The sequence below is a fragment of the Mauremys reevesii genome, linkage group 1 (genome assembly GCF_016161935.1).
Source record: "Mauremys reevesii isolate NIE-2019 linkage group 1, ASM1616193v1, whole genome shotgun sequence".
In the NCBI taxonomy this organism is placed as follows: Eukaryota; Metazoa; Chordata; order Testudines; family Geoemydidae; genus Mauremys; species Mauremys reevesii.
Genome location: NC_052623.1, coordinates 16,582,062 through 16,597,213, shown reverse-complemented (window position 1 = coordinate 16,597,213; position 15,152 = coordinate 16,582,062). Strand labels below are relative to the sequence as shown.

Genomic DNA, 15,152 nt, shown 5'->3' with positions numbered 1-15,152 from the left:
TGCTGTTGCTTTGGTCTCAGGTTAGTGCTTTTGGTGAAGCAAGTTCATTTGTCCAGCTCAGAAAGATGCAGTGTGAGCTGATCCCACTAGGATTCAAGCATTGGGATCATTCTAGGTATTTCTAACCCGAGGCTTAGATCCCTCAGCTGTCCCCTCTGGGTTTGCACCACAGGCCTTTCAGCATGGGCCAGATAGGAAAAAGAGAGAAAGAACTAAATCTGCCAAGGAAAAGACAGGAGACCTGTAACTAGATCCCATGGGGGCCGTCTGAGTCTTTTTATTACGCCATGGCTGCAAGGTAGCAATAACAATGACACAGTTTAATGGCCACTATTCCCCTGTGACACGAGTGATCCACGTGGGGTGGGCAATGTTCCTCCAGTAATCCCCTCTCAGTGCAGCTCCAGAACACTGACTAGTATACACCACAGGCAGCTCGGGTCGGTGTCCTGCTGCAGATCCATCCGTGGGCGGTTGGCTCTGTGGGAGGGAGAGAGGAGCTAAAGTTACCCATGTTTTGGTAGGCATTTCTTTTGTATTAATTTATCCCACTTCTGCATATCAGCTGAATCATACAGAGACCAGAGATGGAAAAGACCTGGCAGGTCCCAGCTGGTTGGTCCTTTCACTGGGCTTGTTCCCTAAAGTCTGTTCATTGGTGTATAATCCAGTCTAAGGCCTTGTTACACTGCAAAGGGTTTGCCAGTATAGCTGTGCCGGTAGGCCAGCAAGAGAGTTCTTTTCCCAGTTCTCCAAACAAAATTAACTATACTAGCAACAGGACTTTTTTTTGCTGGTAAAACTGTATCTGTACGGGGGCTTTTGCTGGCCAGCAGTTTAGTTGGGAGGAGAGCTGGGGGCACTGGAATAAGCTATGCTGCCAAAACACAATTTTGCTGCATCCACACGAAGAGCGCTTTGCTGATCTAGTATGCTGGTATACTGGTACCGATAAAGCCTCCAGCTGTTGGCTTGGCTCTGTTCAGCATAGTTATGCTAGCAATATTTCTACATGTGGACCAAGCCTACCTTTAAACAACTTGAAGGACAGGCCTTCCACCGCTTGGGAGCCAAGCGTGACCCTCACTGTTAGGAAACCTTTCCTGATTTGCCTCCTACGTTTTCCTTGGTTTAATTTCATCCCCTCACTCATAGTTACCTGCTCCTCTCAGACCACCCTTGCCAAATCCTCCCCTCGGTGGTGTTATCCAGCTCACAGTAACATCTGAGCATCTCCCCACCCCCCTGTGAGCTAGGGAAGAGCATCCTGCTGCCCGCAGCAGAACAGGGAATTGAACCGACTGAATCTCATTGGGTTATTTCTTTCTAGAGCTGTCAGGAAATGATTTTTTTCCACTAGAAGATTTTAAAGGGTTTTTTTTCCCTCCAAAAATTATTGTTTTGATAAAACCCACAATTTTTTTTTGACAAAAACCGAATTTTTTTTTGCAAATATTTCCATTTCTTCAAAAAGTTTAGCTGGACATTTTTTGACTGTTTATTTCTTCCCATGTCCCAAGTGTCTCTAAGTTCCTTTGAGTTATTGCTCTGACCTTGCTGCTTGCCAGAAAACTTAACAGAAACAAGCATAAAATGTTATAAAAAACAGCCCAACTTGTTGAGGGGCCGGGGTAGAGAGCAGCGTGGGGGCGGGGTTTGTGTCGTCCTGCTGGGCAGGGGGCAGAGCATGGACCATGCCACATGCGCCATGAAAATAAAAAGCCCAGAGAATAAGTGGTGCCTGGAGTTAAGCAGAAAAACCCACCTGGGTAAAGAACCCACCAATCTTCAAAAAGCTAAGCCCAAAGTCACGTACTCTGACCACTGGCAGTTTCCTCCCTATTTGCTATCACTCATGAAGGCTGTTTACTCCTTCTGAAGATATTCAATAAGACTAAACCTAATGGTGACCCCTGTGCTTCCCCCTCTAACTGCTCTCCATGCCCCAAAGTGTACCTTGCTCTTTATAACACCCTTGGATTGGGCTCCAGTTTCCTGTCCGCGTGGCAGCACCTGGATCCAAGATGGTCTGAAGAGCTCAGAGGCCGTGTCGAAAGCTTTACTAAAGTTTGGCTTCACTGATGGTTTTGTTTTTTCTAGTCCTTTTTCGTCACTTCAATATCTTGCATCCCTTGGGCATGTTTAAGTAATGTAATGTACGTTGGCATCTCACCGACTGTGACAAGTGGGTTTTGAAAAGCCAGCTGTCGCCGGACAGTCCATCCAAAGCTGCATGTCCCCACCTCAGCGGCTGGGAGCATGTGTCCCAGTCAGAGTTCAGCAGCGAGAGCCAGCTCTGCAAGCTTTGCCTGGGAGAGGAGAATCCACGGGAGCCCCCATTCTGGCCTATGTCGTCTCATCCCAGAGACCTCCCTGGGGCTTAGGATGGAGACGCCTACGGCTGCTGGGCCAGCATCACGGCGCGTTTCAGCTGCTCGTAGGTCACAAACATCACCACGTTCCAGGATCCCAGCCGCAGGAACGAGGGCATGAACCTGAGGGAGGGGACAATAGACATTAAGAGATCCGACAGCGTAGAGGCTAACGAATTTCCCCTTCATCCCCAACCAGGGTACTCCATGCCCCTGGCAACCAACAACAAGCTGTATCTCGGCTGGTGGATCTCCCATCCACTAGCTCCCTTATGATCCCTGCTATCCATGGATTCCCCTCTGTTCTCTCCTGCCTGGCACCACGCACCCTCAGACAGCTCCCCCTGCCGCTCCTATTCTTTAACAGGAGCCTTGATTCCTGCCCAGCCCGATGTCACCCCCACCCCATGGCTAGAGACACCTTGCCAATTGCTCTGCGTGCACACGATGCTCTGTAAATAATGAGACTGAGTCAGGTGAGCTCGACCCTTTCCCGTGCTTTGCAAGCAGAGCAGAATATGAAACCAGACTAATCTGTAATACTTAGCCCTGGGCTGGGCCCAGATTCGTAAAGGCACCGAACTCCCACTGATTTCAGTGGAAGTCAGGTGCCACCTTTGAGCATCTGGGCCCTTACGCTCATCAGCTGCAGATCTCAAAGTGCTTCACAGAGCTGGGTAGGTGTAATTCTCCCCATTTTACACACAGGGAAGTGGAGGCGCAGAGAGCTCCAGGCTCCCATGTTGTAAAGGCTTCAGGGCGTCTTGTGTTTTGGATGCCCGTGCTGAGAGCCTCACGCCTGCTCTGCAAAGGTACTAAGCATCCACCACAAGCCAGCTGAAGCCAACAGGTGCTTATGGGACAGACGGACAATGTCCTGGACCAGCCTTGCGGAATGAAGATAAGCTTAGAGCAGACTGGATGAGGGTTGATGCCTTCGGCGGGGGGCGTTGTGTTAAAAAGGCAATGGTGTCTGTGGTACTGGGGCACTGTGTGGCACTCCTCGAGGAGGATGCTAATGTCATTCCTCCAGCTGGGTGTTTGGAGCTACCCCCTGGGGAAGTGGAGTTCAGACAGATTCTCCAGGGACCAACAGACAAAGGAAGGATTTGGGGATAAACAGCCTGGTTACAAACAGGCTCAGGGCCGTCTTCCTGATGCAGCAAGCGGACAGGACCCCTGCTCCCCGGAGGGAGGGTTGGGCCTACTGGGCGCTTGTTCTGAGGTAAAGCTGTGATGAAATTGAAACCCCAAGGAAACCCCGTGGGTGGGGTGTTCCAGGACTGCTCCTGCCCGAGCCCATGCGAGGGTCGGGGTGATCTCTGGTGAGCGTCTTAGCTTGTGTGCAGGTTCCTTCCTTGTTTTTAATGTGTTTTCTCTGTAGCACTTTTACCTTAAGAATAAAATAGCCATGCACAGAAAGAGCGGTGGGGTATCTATAACTGGGGCCGTCACACTGTTAAGCAGCTCTGAAGAGAAAGCAAGCAGGTCTCCTTGGGCAGGCTGGGAATAACCCAGTGAAGGCAGGGAACAGCTCAGCCTGGAGATGCTCCGGGCAGAAGGGAGAGAGATGCGTGTTTCCACCCACGAGAGGGGACAGCCAGGGGAGCCAGAAGCCTGTGAGTGGGCCCTTGCGGGATCCCTGCGGGGAACCAGAGGTGGAGTTGTCCTGCCCTGTGATGCTTATCACCTCTGAAAATCTCAGGCTGAAGGGCCATGGACTGAGCCACCCATTAGAGGCCGCTTTGGAAAAACTGGCCCAAAGCGACTTGCCCATGGTCACATGAGCTGGTAGCAGAGTGCGGATGAGAACCCAGGTCTCCTGACTCTCAGCCCAGTGCTTTGTCACTGTCAGTCTCCTCTGTAGACTTGTTACATGAACACATGCGCTGCTCCTTGAACAGGCTATGGGCACAGTACAGGCCTGGATATAAATCTGTAGCTGTCTCAGTGCCTACACACCACTTACCCCTTGTAAAACGCTGTGGGTCCTTCCAGGATCACCATGGTGAGCATACAGTTGAAGGCATTTCTGTACTGGCCACGGGTGGAATTCATGTATCTCGTCTTCACGACGTCGATGGGCGAAGCCACCACAGTGGCGCAGAACCCAGCTCCGAAAGCAGCGATGAAATGGCAAGGAAAAGTGTCTGGGGGTGGGAAATGGGTAACAGGTTTTGGGGTAATGGAATTTTCCACTGCAAACGGGATGATTTTGCTTTTACGAGCCACTTGCAATTAGTCATCAGTGCCATGCCCAGCTAGAGCGCATTCCACCCAAGGACCTCAGTTCAATGTACAGACATCAGTAAAATGACCCTCTCCCCAGGAGATTGGGAAGTATCTCCATTCTCCACATGGGGGAAACTGAGGCACAGGAGGTTTGACACAAACTTTGGGACACACACCTGGAGGCTCTTTGGGCCTGATTTTCAAAGCTACAGAGCCAGCTGTGATGCCAGCTGAAGTCCATGAGAGCTGCGAGGTCTCAGCACCCCTGAAAATCAGGCCCAAGATGCTCAAAGCTGGATGCCCCAAAAACTGAAGGACATAAAATCCACAAGCACTTCTGACTTCCCAAAGGGATTTGGGCACCTAGTGGGATTGTCTAAAGTGTGTAGGCACCTAACTCCCAGTGGGAGCTTTTGGAAATCCAACCAGGTGCCCATCTGCACCTTTAGGTGCCTGAATCCCTTTGAAAATCTGTCCGTCCCTAAGTGACGTGCCCAAGGTCATGCAGGGAGTCTGTGTCAGAGCTGCAAATAGATCTTAGGTCTTCTAAGGTCTAGTGCTCTGTACTAGACCACCCTTACCACCATGCTACTGAAACCTCCAGCTGACGTCTGAAGCAGCATGGGTAGCCGGCTCCAGCCCTCTTTGCCAAAGGGAGCATCACCCATTGTGGAAGGCCATCGGGGAGGAGAAACAATGGAGAGGGCTCAGAGAGACAGAGCTCTAACCACAGGCTCCCCAGACGGGAAGGACGAAGGAAGGACACACTCACTCAAGGCCCTGGTTCCCTCCTCACCTGTCATTAGATGGTATTTCAGCAGCATCTCCTTGAGGAGGTCATAGGTAACCATCTCTCCGCAGTTCACAATGGCGTTGCGGGTGATGTTGGGTAATGTCCCTGAGGCAGAAGACGCAAAGGACGAATGGTTTAGAGAGTGATCCTGGCCATGTGAGCTCACACTGCTCTTCTGAAAGCAGAGTAGGGCAGGTGGTGACCATGACTGTATTATTATTAATCGTGTTCATTACCCCTGTGCCTAAAGGAGCTCTGCCAGGTAGCAGGAGTTCTGTGATACCAGGATTTTAAGGGCTAATAAGAATAATTTACGTGGCATTATTTATCCACAGCGGTCAAAGCATTTTACAAAAGTGGCCAAGACTCATTATCTCCATTATACAGCAGCGGAGAGAGAAGCCCAGAGTTGCACAGCAATTCAATGGCAGAGCAAGCAATGGTTCCTGGGAGTCCTGCGACTCAGTCCTGGGCTCGGATAGTTCGATCACAATTCTATCTCGAGCTGCGGGCCTGTGGGCTCGCCATGAACCTTACTTCTGTGACGCAAGAGGAAAAAGGACATTCGATCTCGCCCTGGATGGGATGTGCCCCCAAACCATCGCAGGTGAGTGCTGACATAAAATCATCGTTGTTAATGATTTAATCTCTGATCATTTGGGCAGAAGCATCCCACTGTTCTGGGGTCCGGGGGGATTCTGGGGTTGTGAGCAGGGCCTGCATAGAACACCCCACTTTCCTTTTTCTGACCAACCAGCCCCTTCATTTGGGAGGGGGGTGGCATTTTGGTTTGGTTTGCTCTGGTCTGTGATTGGTTGTGATTTTCCCTTTGGGGTCTATCAGTCAGTGTGTTTGTCGTGGCTTATGCTACAATGAGCCAGTCTGGGAAATGCGTCCCTCTCTCCTGTCTCATCTTAAAAATACGACCCGGTGGTATAAACTCCTGCAGTGGTAGCAGATGGTAGGTGAAAGTCCCATCCTGTGCCGAGCCAGGGTGAGGGCTAGGTACCAATCAGGTCCTATTTTAAGCCCTCTTAGGGCAACAGGGGCAGCCAGCCCCAGGATAGGGGAGCAGGCCTCCTCCCCACTGTGCCGGAGCAGAAATGGGGATCTGGGAAGCAGGGAAGGGAATGCCATCCGATCACGTGGACCTGCTGCCAGAGCCATTGCATGGCCACTTAAAAACCAGCTGGCCCTGTCCTCCAGGGATATCTGCAGAACCCAAGGGGCAGGAGCTGAATTCTGTTAGCTGGGCTTGCTCTGTTCACCTTCATCTATTGAATACTAAGGGCCATGGGAATTAGGGGCCTAAATACTTTTGAGGAGCTAGGCCCATATTCTTAACTGGTGTAACCTGGCGTAGCTCCGTTGACTTCCATAGACTGACCACAGTGGAGCTACCCCGATTTACACCAGCGGGCGATGGGTCTGGGAGGCTCTCTCGCTCCACACAGGTAAATCCTGTACCTTTCCAGAGGCCTCTGACCCCTTCCTCCTTGGCGATGGTTTTATAGGCATCCACAGTCCCGTTGTATTTCTTGGTTCCATCCGTCAGCCTCACGTGGGCTTGGAATCGCACCTTGACCACGTCGGTCGGCTGGGCACACGTGACTGCCATGGCTCCGGTGGTGCAGCCCGCCAGCAACCGGGTGAGAACGCCGGCATCTGAATGGGAGCGAATAAACTGGGTAGCAAGCTCTGGGTCTGTCTCTAGGATCGACAGCTAGGTAGCAACGCACAGAGCTGAGTTTTTCTCAGCCTCCCCACTAAATCAGAGTGCCTTTCACCTCCCTTGCTAGGACTGGGCGTAAGCACGTCCCCTCCACCCAGCACTGAGCCCACAGGCGACGGCCGACTCCCTGCATGGCCTCGGGGAAGTCACTTAGCCTAACTTTGCAGGTGGCCTCTAATTTGGGGATTGGCCTCAGTTTTCTGGATGCCCAACTTAAAACTCTCCGGGTCTGGTTTTTAGAGGCGCTGAGCAGCACCAGAGATAGCAACCATCAGGAGGCTGTGAATAGGGTCAGAGAAGGCCCTGCTCACCTTGTCCCACTACACCCTCCCTTTGCACCCCGCCAACACTGACCTAGGCCCCCCCGTGCTGATCCAGCTGCAGACGCTGGCTCCAAAGAGAGGGAACTGCCTGGCACACGTTTAGTTCTAAAATGTAGTTTTTAAATTGGAAGGACCAAGCTCTTTAAACCTGGCCTGGGTTTTTGGGCCTGCCATTGTTTGACGGGGCAGAGGATGTCAACAAGACATCGAGGTATCTGATCACGCCCCAAAGCAAGTGGTCAAACATCTAGTTTAGCTACGCTCAGGGCACTGCAGGAGCTGGGTGAGACTGGGATCCTACGTGTGGCACGTTTACCCCATTCATAATTTGGGTTCTCAGGTTATTCAGCTCACTCTAAAGACTGGTCGACTGTAATTATTTTTTTTAAGTGGCAACATCTAGGATAATGGTCCAGAGCCTCAGCCGGTGTGAATCAGGGTAGCTCCATTAGTGTAGTTCATCAACTTCCATGAGCTGATTCACACCAGCTGAGGATGCGGCCCGGCGTTCTGAAATAGAGGCTGAGAACATGGCCCCTGGAAGCGTGTGGTGCCAGCACTCACTCTCCGATCCCGTGGAGGTGTAGAATTGTTTCACGGAGTCGTACAGCCCGATACGAATGGAAGCAAAGCTCATCTGACGCTGGAGACCAGCCACCAGGCCATTGTACAGGCTCGTGGGACCTTCTGTCCTCACCATGGTGGTGATTGTGCCAAAGACGCCCTTATAGTGGATGGTCTTCACGCTCTTGGTAGGCTTGGACTCTCCCTGGATCTTCAAGATAGACAGACAGACATCATTATTAGTAGATGGCAATTCGCCTCTAGTGCAGCCAGCTAGAGCCTGCTCCTGAAACCTTTATTCATGTGAGTAGTTCAAGTAAAGTCACACATGAGGAGGGGTTTGCAGAGATGGGCCCTTAGCTAAGAGAGTTCGTGAGCTATAAGCTCAGTTCAAGGTGGTTTGGGGCATGTACTGAGCTAGGAAGGTATTAAATTGTCATTTCTATGTGCAGTCAACCTGCAGTTGTGGTTTTGGTCAGTGAACTAGTTGCAAGGCGATAATTGTCCTACATTTACACATCAGTGTCCATCCAGCTGGATACCAAAGCACTTTACAAAAGGACTATGCAAGCGATATACCATCTTCATCTCTTTGTTCACCACTGAAATGCAGCCATCTCTGGGGTAGTGTGTTGCAGCTGTATATCAGTCTACAGCAACATTATAGGCCAAATCAAGTCAGGAACTGAAGAGGACTCTACCGTATCCAGCTGAAACTGGTGGAGCAGGTAAGTAGCCTACATGTAATTATCAATGATGGGATTTGGCCAGAATGCCAGAGTGATGGTGGGAGGCTAAATTCATTCATGTTCGTAAAGTGCTTTAAGATCAGATAGAAAATGCTCTCCAGTATCAATGCAAAGAGGGTGAAATTTATTCTGATGCAGGGGGTCAGCACAAGGCCTAGGTACCATTTCAGATCCACTCTGAGGGCTCGGGGCGGATCCTCAGCTGGGGTAAACTCTCAGAGCCTCGTTGACTTCCAAGTGACAGTTTACCCCGGATGAGGTTCTGGCCTCTCAAGTGGTCTCTAGCTCTTGTGCTGGGGCCTCTGCACGGGGTGGATTTCACTCAGAACTATAATCAAGTCGTGTCTGTAAAAAAAAGTGATGCCTGATTTTCGTTATTCACATTACAGCAAAAAAACAACCTGGACTTGCTGAGAAGAATCCTACTGAGACATCTCTAGGCACCCGCAGATCTGCAGGGTACACAACAAACATCATCTGAAATCAAACCAGGTATGTTAGCGCCCGATCCAACTCCTGCTGATGTCTTTACATTAACTTTTAATGGGAGTTGGATTGACCCTTAAAGTTAACAAACGGGAGGAAAACAGACCCAGTCTGTTTCTCAGCAAGTGCTGGATTTGTCCAATGATTTAATCTAAAATGCCTTTCACTCGATTTGAGAGACCACGTGGGTCAGAGGAGTGGGACTTGGGAGTGCTCGATTCTGTGCCCAGCTCTGCTGCTGACCTGCTACATGACTTTGAACAAAACTCTTTGTCTTGACTATTTTGACTGTTGTCTCTTTGGATCAGGGACTGTCTCCCACAACGTGTCTATACATTGTGCCTGACACAGCTGAGTCCCGGAATCCTTGTACTATAGTAATACCAACAAGAACGTTTACCTGCAGTCTGACTTTCGCAGTGTCCAGAGGGAAGGTGCAGAGATCTGCTATGCAGGCTGCCATCCCGGCACCCAGGAACTTAACAGTAGCAGTTGGAGGGATGTCAGTGGGCTTCAGTCCGACCATTGCTTCCCTGGGTTAGCAGGAATCACAGTTCAGCAAATAGATTCTCCTCTGGAAGCAGCGTTCAATCAGCAAGCAATGGATCGGCAGTGATATTCTCCTTGGAAGATACGAATGAAGCTGTAAATATATTAGGGCTGTTAAACGATTAAAAAGATTAATCGTGAAATTAAAAAAATTACAATTAATGGCAGTTTTAATCACACTGTTAAACAATAATAGGATACCATTTATTTAAATATTTGGATGTTTCTACATTTTCAAATATATTCATGCAGAATACAAAGTGTACAGAATGGAATGGTGTCCAAAGCATGAAGGGGCATATGAATGATTAGCATATCTGGTCTGGCACGTAAATATCTTGCAACGCCAGCTACAAAAGTGCCATGTGAACATCTGTTCTCACTTTCAGGTGACATTGTAAACAAGAAGTGGGCAGCAATATCTCCCATAAATGTAAACAAACTTCTGTGTCTTAGCAATTGTCTGGACAAGAAGTAGGACTGAGTGGACTTGTAGGCTCTGAAGTTTTGCATTGTTTTGTTTTGAGTACAGTTATAGAAAAAAAAAATTTCTACATTTGTAAGTTCAACTTTCATGATAATGAGATTGCACTACAGTACTTGTATGAGGTGCACTGAAAAATATTATCTTTTGTTTATCTTTTTGACAGTGTAAATATTTGTAATTAAAAATAATATAAAGTGAGCACTATACACTTTGTATTGTGTGTTGGAATTGAAATCAATATATTTGAAAATGTAGCAAAACCACCAAAAATATTTATAAAAAATGTAAGTTGGTATTCTACCATTGTTTAACAGTGTAACAATTAAAACTGATTAATTGTGATTAATGTTTTTAATCGTGATTAATTTTTTTAATCAAGTTAATTTGTTTTGAGTTAATCACTTGAGTTAACTGTAGTTAATTGACAGACCTAAAATATACATAATGTCTCTCTGGGTCTCCGTCAAATGGATAAGATGGACAAGGGGAGAAAATATTTTACATCCATTTATTTATTTATTTATTTATTTATTTAACAATGACTGATCATCACTTAGCTCTGCATTTGGGGCGGGGTGGGGGGGGAGTGTCCTTTGGAGTTTTCCAACTCAGCTACCTACACACTGGATGGAGTTGGCTGAGTTCTGATGGGAGGGATAGCTCAGTGGCTTGATTCTTGGCCTGCTAAACCCAGGGTTGTGAGAGTTCAATCCTTGAGGAGGCCATTTAGGGATTGGGGCAAAAAAAAGAAAAATAGTTGGGGATTGATCCTGCTTTGAGCAGGGGGTTGGACTAGATGACCTTCTAAGGTCCCTTCCAACCCTGATGTTCTACGTTCCCGATACTATTGATCTTAGGGATGTTTGTGGCCCCTGTGGTATCTGAGCACCCCACAATCTTGATTGTATTTATCCTCACAGCCCAACATACCTGTGAGGTAGGGCAGGGCTATTAACCCTATTGTGCTAATAGGGAACTGAGGCACAGAGAGGCTAGGTGACATACCCAAGGTCAGACAAGAAGTCTGTTGCAGACCAGGGGATTGAATCCAGGTCTCCCCTAACCACTGGACCATCCTTTTCCCTTCCTATGGTGCTCATTGAAGAACAGTGTGAAGAAAGTAAATAAGGATGTATTATTTACCCCTTCCCATAACACAAGAACCAGGGGTCACCCAATGAAATTAACAGGCAGCAGGTTAAAACAAACATAAGGAAGTACTTCACACAACGCACAGTCAACCTGTGGAACTTGTTGCCTGGGGATGTTGTGAAGGCCAAAAGTACAACAGGGTTCTAAAAACAATTAGAGAAGTTCCTGGAGGACAGGTCCGTCAATGGCTATAAGCCAAGATGGTCAGGGACACACCCACCCTGCTCTGGGTGTCCCTAAGCCTCTGACTGCCAGAGGCTGGGACTAGACAATGGAGGATGGATCACTTAATAATTGTTCTGTTGTGTTCATTCCCTCTAAAGCACCTGGTATTGGCCACAGTTGGAAGACAGGATGCTGGGCTAGACGGACCATTGGTCTGATCCAGTGTGGCAGCGCTTATGTTCTTATGAAGCCAATGGGACTGCTTGTGGGAACAGCTCCCCGTCCACATTGGCAGTACCAGCTTGTTTTTATAACCACCCAGGCTATGACACCCACATCTGACCTGGTTACTGCACCTACTCTTGCTCTTAGCCCTCTGGCGAGCCAGAGAAATCCTGCTCCGGATTCCCCACTGGTGGAAGCAGACGCAGCACTGGTGACGCTCAGCGGCAGGCCGGCGCAGTGAGATGTGGAGACTAGTGCGGGTGTGGCCAAAGCCAGTGATGCACTCACGCCAAACGGGACAGACAGCACGAGGTTCTCACCCCTGGGTGCTCAGAGGGCTGAGGCGCCGTGTTGGGGGGTGACAGAAAGCGAGCTGCATGAAGCACAAACTCTAAGCCCGCCTCTGCCCTGCACCTGCTCAAAAGCCCCTTCAAATCAGTGGGCGTCTCTGCCTGCAGCGGGTTTCGGAGCAGGCCCTTTCTGCAGTGGGGCTGCTGAGATGTAAACGGGGGCACTTATTTAGTCAGACTTCACGCAGGCAACACTCTCCCGGGCCCGAGAGCAGCACCAGCACCTAGATCCTGATGGCAATGGGGGAGGAATGAGGCGGCAGCGCAAGGACTGCAGGGTTCAGCCCGCTCATAATAACCCACAGCAACACTGCACGCTTCGCCTTACCTTCGAGATGCAGCTGGCGGAGCGCACTCCGTTCCTTGCCATCCTCTGTGAGCCGAGGGGCTTGGCTTCCTATTTATATATCCCTCGCGGGCGGCACTCTTAGCTGAATGGCAGAGGATAAGGACAGAGATCATTTAACATCAACGAGTTCACGAGCACCAGCCTCCCTCCCGCTGGAGGTTTAAAATAGAGCAGAGAGGACAAGGCATGAGACCCTGGTGTTTTTCAGGAAGCCTCACACTGTCACACTAGTTCTGGACAGTGCAACAATGGTGGTAGCCCTCGTGTTCTAGTGCACTGTTAGTGTAGGCAAGGCTAAAGTGAGAGACGTGATGGGGAACGTGGTGCGGAGGGGTCACAAGCAAGTGAAGAAAGCAGAACACTAGAGAGATACAGTATATGGTGAAAAGCTCATGTACTCGCTGCCCAGCCATCTCATGTCGTGTTCAGGAGGGCTGCCTAGTGTTGACTGTCTTTACCAAGGATGATTTTGTGGTGAAAACTCTTGGCCGGGACTCAGAAAATTGGCATTCAATTCTGCTTCAGCACAGCCTGTGTGTGTGAGACCTTGGGCAAGTCACTGCAGCCCAGTCCCGCAACCATATTTAGGCTTCTTTCCACTGAAATTAGGGGAACTGGGAGCCTAAATACCTTTGTGGTTCTTGGCGTTAGCCTCTCTGTGCCTCACTTGCCCTATCTGTATAATGGGGATAATAACTTCCCTCTCCTTGCAGTGAAGCATGGCTCCGCCTCGCTCTCAGGGGTGGGTAAGCGGCACTCGCCCTGCTCCTGGACTGGTGCAGTCACAGCTCCCCTGCCTGTGTCAGTCTGTAACCGCACTGTGCAGCGGTGTTGTGAGTACCAGCTTGTTACTGGCTGTAAGGTGCTCACACACTCAGGTGTGGGCTGTATAAGAACACAGTGGAATTAGCTCCATTGGGAAGCTGAGTTAGCGGAATAGGCAGGGGGTATGGATCTAATTTATACCCCCTTGTGCATCACTACTGAATTTGGCCCCTTGGCTTTTCCTGGCCGGAGAGCACCTCACGTGCTAGTTGTGCTAAGCAGAATACAATGTGGCTGCCAGTTAAAAATAGCAGGAAAACATTTCTATAACTTTAGTTTTTGGACCTCTAGATTTGGGACCCAAAGTGAGTCGCAAGTATCTGCTAGCAGGCAGCTCTGTTAACCTCGAGCTTCCAAAAATCATGCGTGAGGCCCCAGAAATCACGAGATAGGGTTAAAAATCATGAGCTTAAAAAACAAATGTGGTGTGGTTTTTATTTTCCCTCTGGTTTTCAAGCCTTTAGGATGCATTTGTGTCACATTTCCAAGTTCTCTCTGCAAGCCTCAGGGCTAGACCATTGCCTTTTCTTTTAAATGATGGCTGAGGTTTTTATACAATCACATGATTCCAGGAGTTGGGCTTTAAAGAAAACACCAAATAGTGTGTGATTCATGATAAAACCATGAGAGTTAGTAACACTTTTTAGGCTACAAATTCTGGTTTTGTGCATAATGTCCAACCACCCCTTCTTGCCCCCGAAAGTGAGGTAGCCAAACCTAACATTATTAGACATCTGATGCCATTTTAAAAAAACAACAATAAAACATTTTTGTTTTGGTTTAAACTTCCTTCTGCTCTCTTTGCAGAGGAAACATTGCAGCCTTGTAGTAGTGCATGAAACCCAGGAAGGGAAACTAGCAACCAAAGTGAAACTGGCCTGCCTCGTTTCTCTGCCTGAGGTGCATGAAACACAAAAGGTAGACAAACAGCACAGCTTCTGATTCTGACAAACCTGAAGATGCAGCGGAGTGTGTGTGTGTGTGAGAGAGAGAGAGAACAAATTGGGATACATTGGCCACAAATAAGGTTTCTAACCATCAGAGGAGTCAGGGTCTGGAACAGCAGTGTGGGGCAAACAACCCGACTCGTTTTAAGATGGCACTTGATCAGTCTATGGATTGGCTGATATGATGGGCTTGCCCGCGATAGCTTAGATTGGACTCTGTGACCCAGGCGGCGCCTTCCAGTCCTACGCCCCTGGGTAAACCAGGGTAGCGCACAGTCTCTGGTGGCACTAATGTACAATGGGGCTGCTTCGGCTTTGCAAACCTCAGTGGGTTTGGGTTTATGTGAACCCTTGTGAATTTAACTCGCTGGTGACCACAGCTGGCTCGGTGCCTGAGTTGGAATGTCTACGTTGCATCTCTCTGTCCGCAATGTGAAACCAGCGCGGCCTGACTGGGCTGGGGTAGCCTCTAGTGGTATGAAAATAGATACTTTCATAGCAAGTGAGGCTGGAGTTCAGCAAGGACGCATCCCAGCAACTGTTTCAGCTATTTGCAGAAGCTGTTTCTGTGAAGTGACCTAAGAAGCCTACTGATGATGTACTATTCGAAACGGACCAAGTGACCCCAATTCACAAGGGAGGGGGGGAGAAACCGCAAAGGCTACAAGTGTCAACAGGACCATGTGGGGAGGGGACAGCTGGGGACACTTCCGCTTCCAGCCAAAACACTGCAGGTAACTTAAAGGAACATAAATACTGCATCCCTGGGGCCATCCAGCGTTCCATGTAATGCTAATGCAGCTCAGCTGCCCTCGCCTCAGTTTCCACATCTGTAAAATGGGAACATGCTTT

The 15,152-nt window shown here is 49.2% G+C and overlaps 1 protein-coding gene across 4 annotated transcripts; it reads right to left on the bottom strand.

Annotated features, from left to right (window-relative positions):
* Nucleotides 1-235: 235 nt before the first annotated feature.
* LOC120381800 (mitochondrial uncoupling protein 3-like) lies at nt 236-12,594 on the bottom strand. Of its 4 annotated transcripts, none has more exons than XM_039499937.1 (8): nt 12,508-12,594; nt 9,652-9,894; nt 8,017-8,227; nt 6,865-7,062; nt 5,401-5,502; nt 4,342-4,522; nt 1,957-2,495; nt 236-480 (listed from the first exon to the last, which is right to left on the bottom strand). In XM_039499937.1, exons 2-7 carry the CDS (start codon nt 9,775-9,777, stop codon nt 2,396-2,398), a joined length of 918 nt encoding a protein of 305 aa, XP_039355871.1. In that variant the 5' UTR covers nt 9,778-9,894; nt 12,508-12,594; the 3' UTR covers nt 236-480; nt 1,957-2,395. The 4 variants fall into 4 exon arrangements, with proteins under 4 accessions (XP_039355871.1, XP_039355878.1, XP_039355895.1 ...); XM_039499944.1 differs by having other exon boundaries at nt 9,652-9,874; XM_039499961.1 differs by having other exon boundaries at nt 9,652-9,871; nt 12,508-12,562.
* Between the last annotated feature and the right edge of the window lie 2,558 nt (nt 12,595-15,152).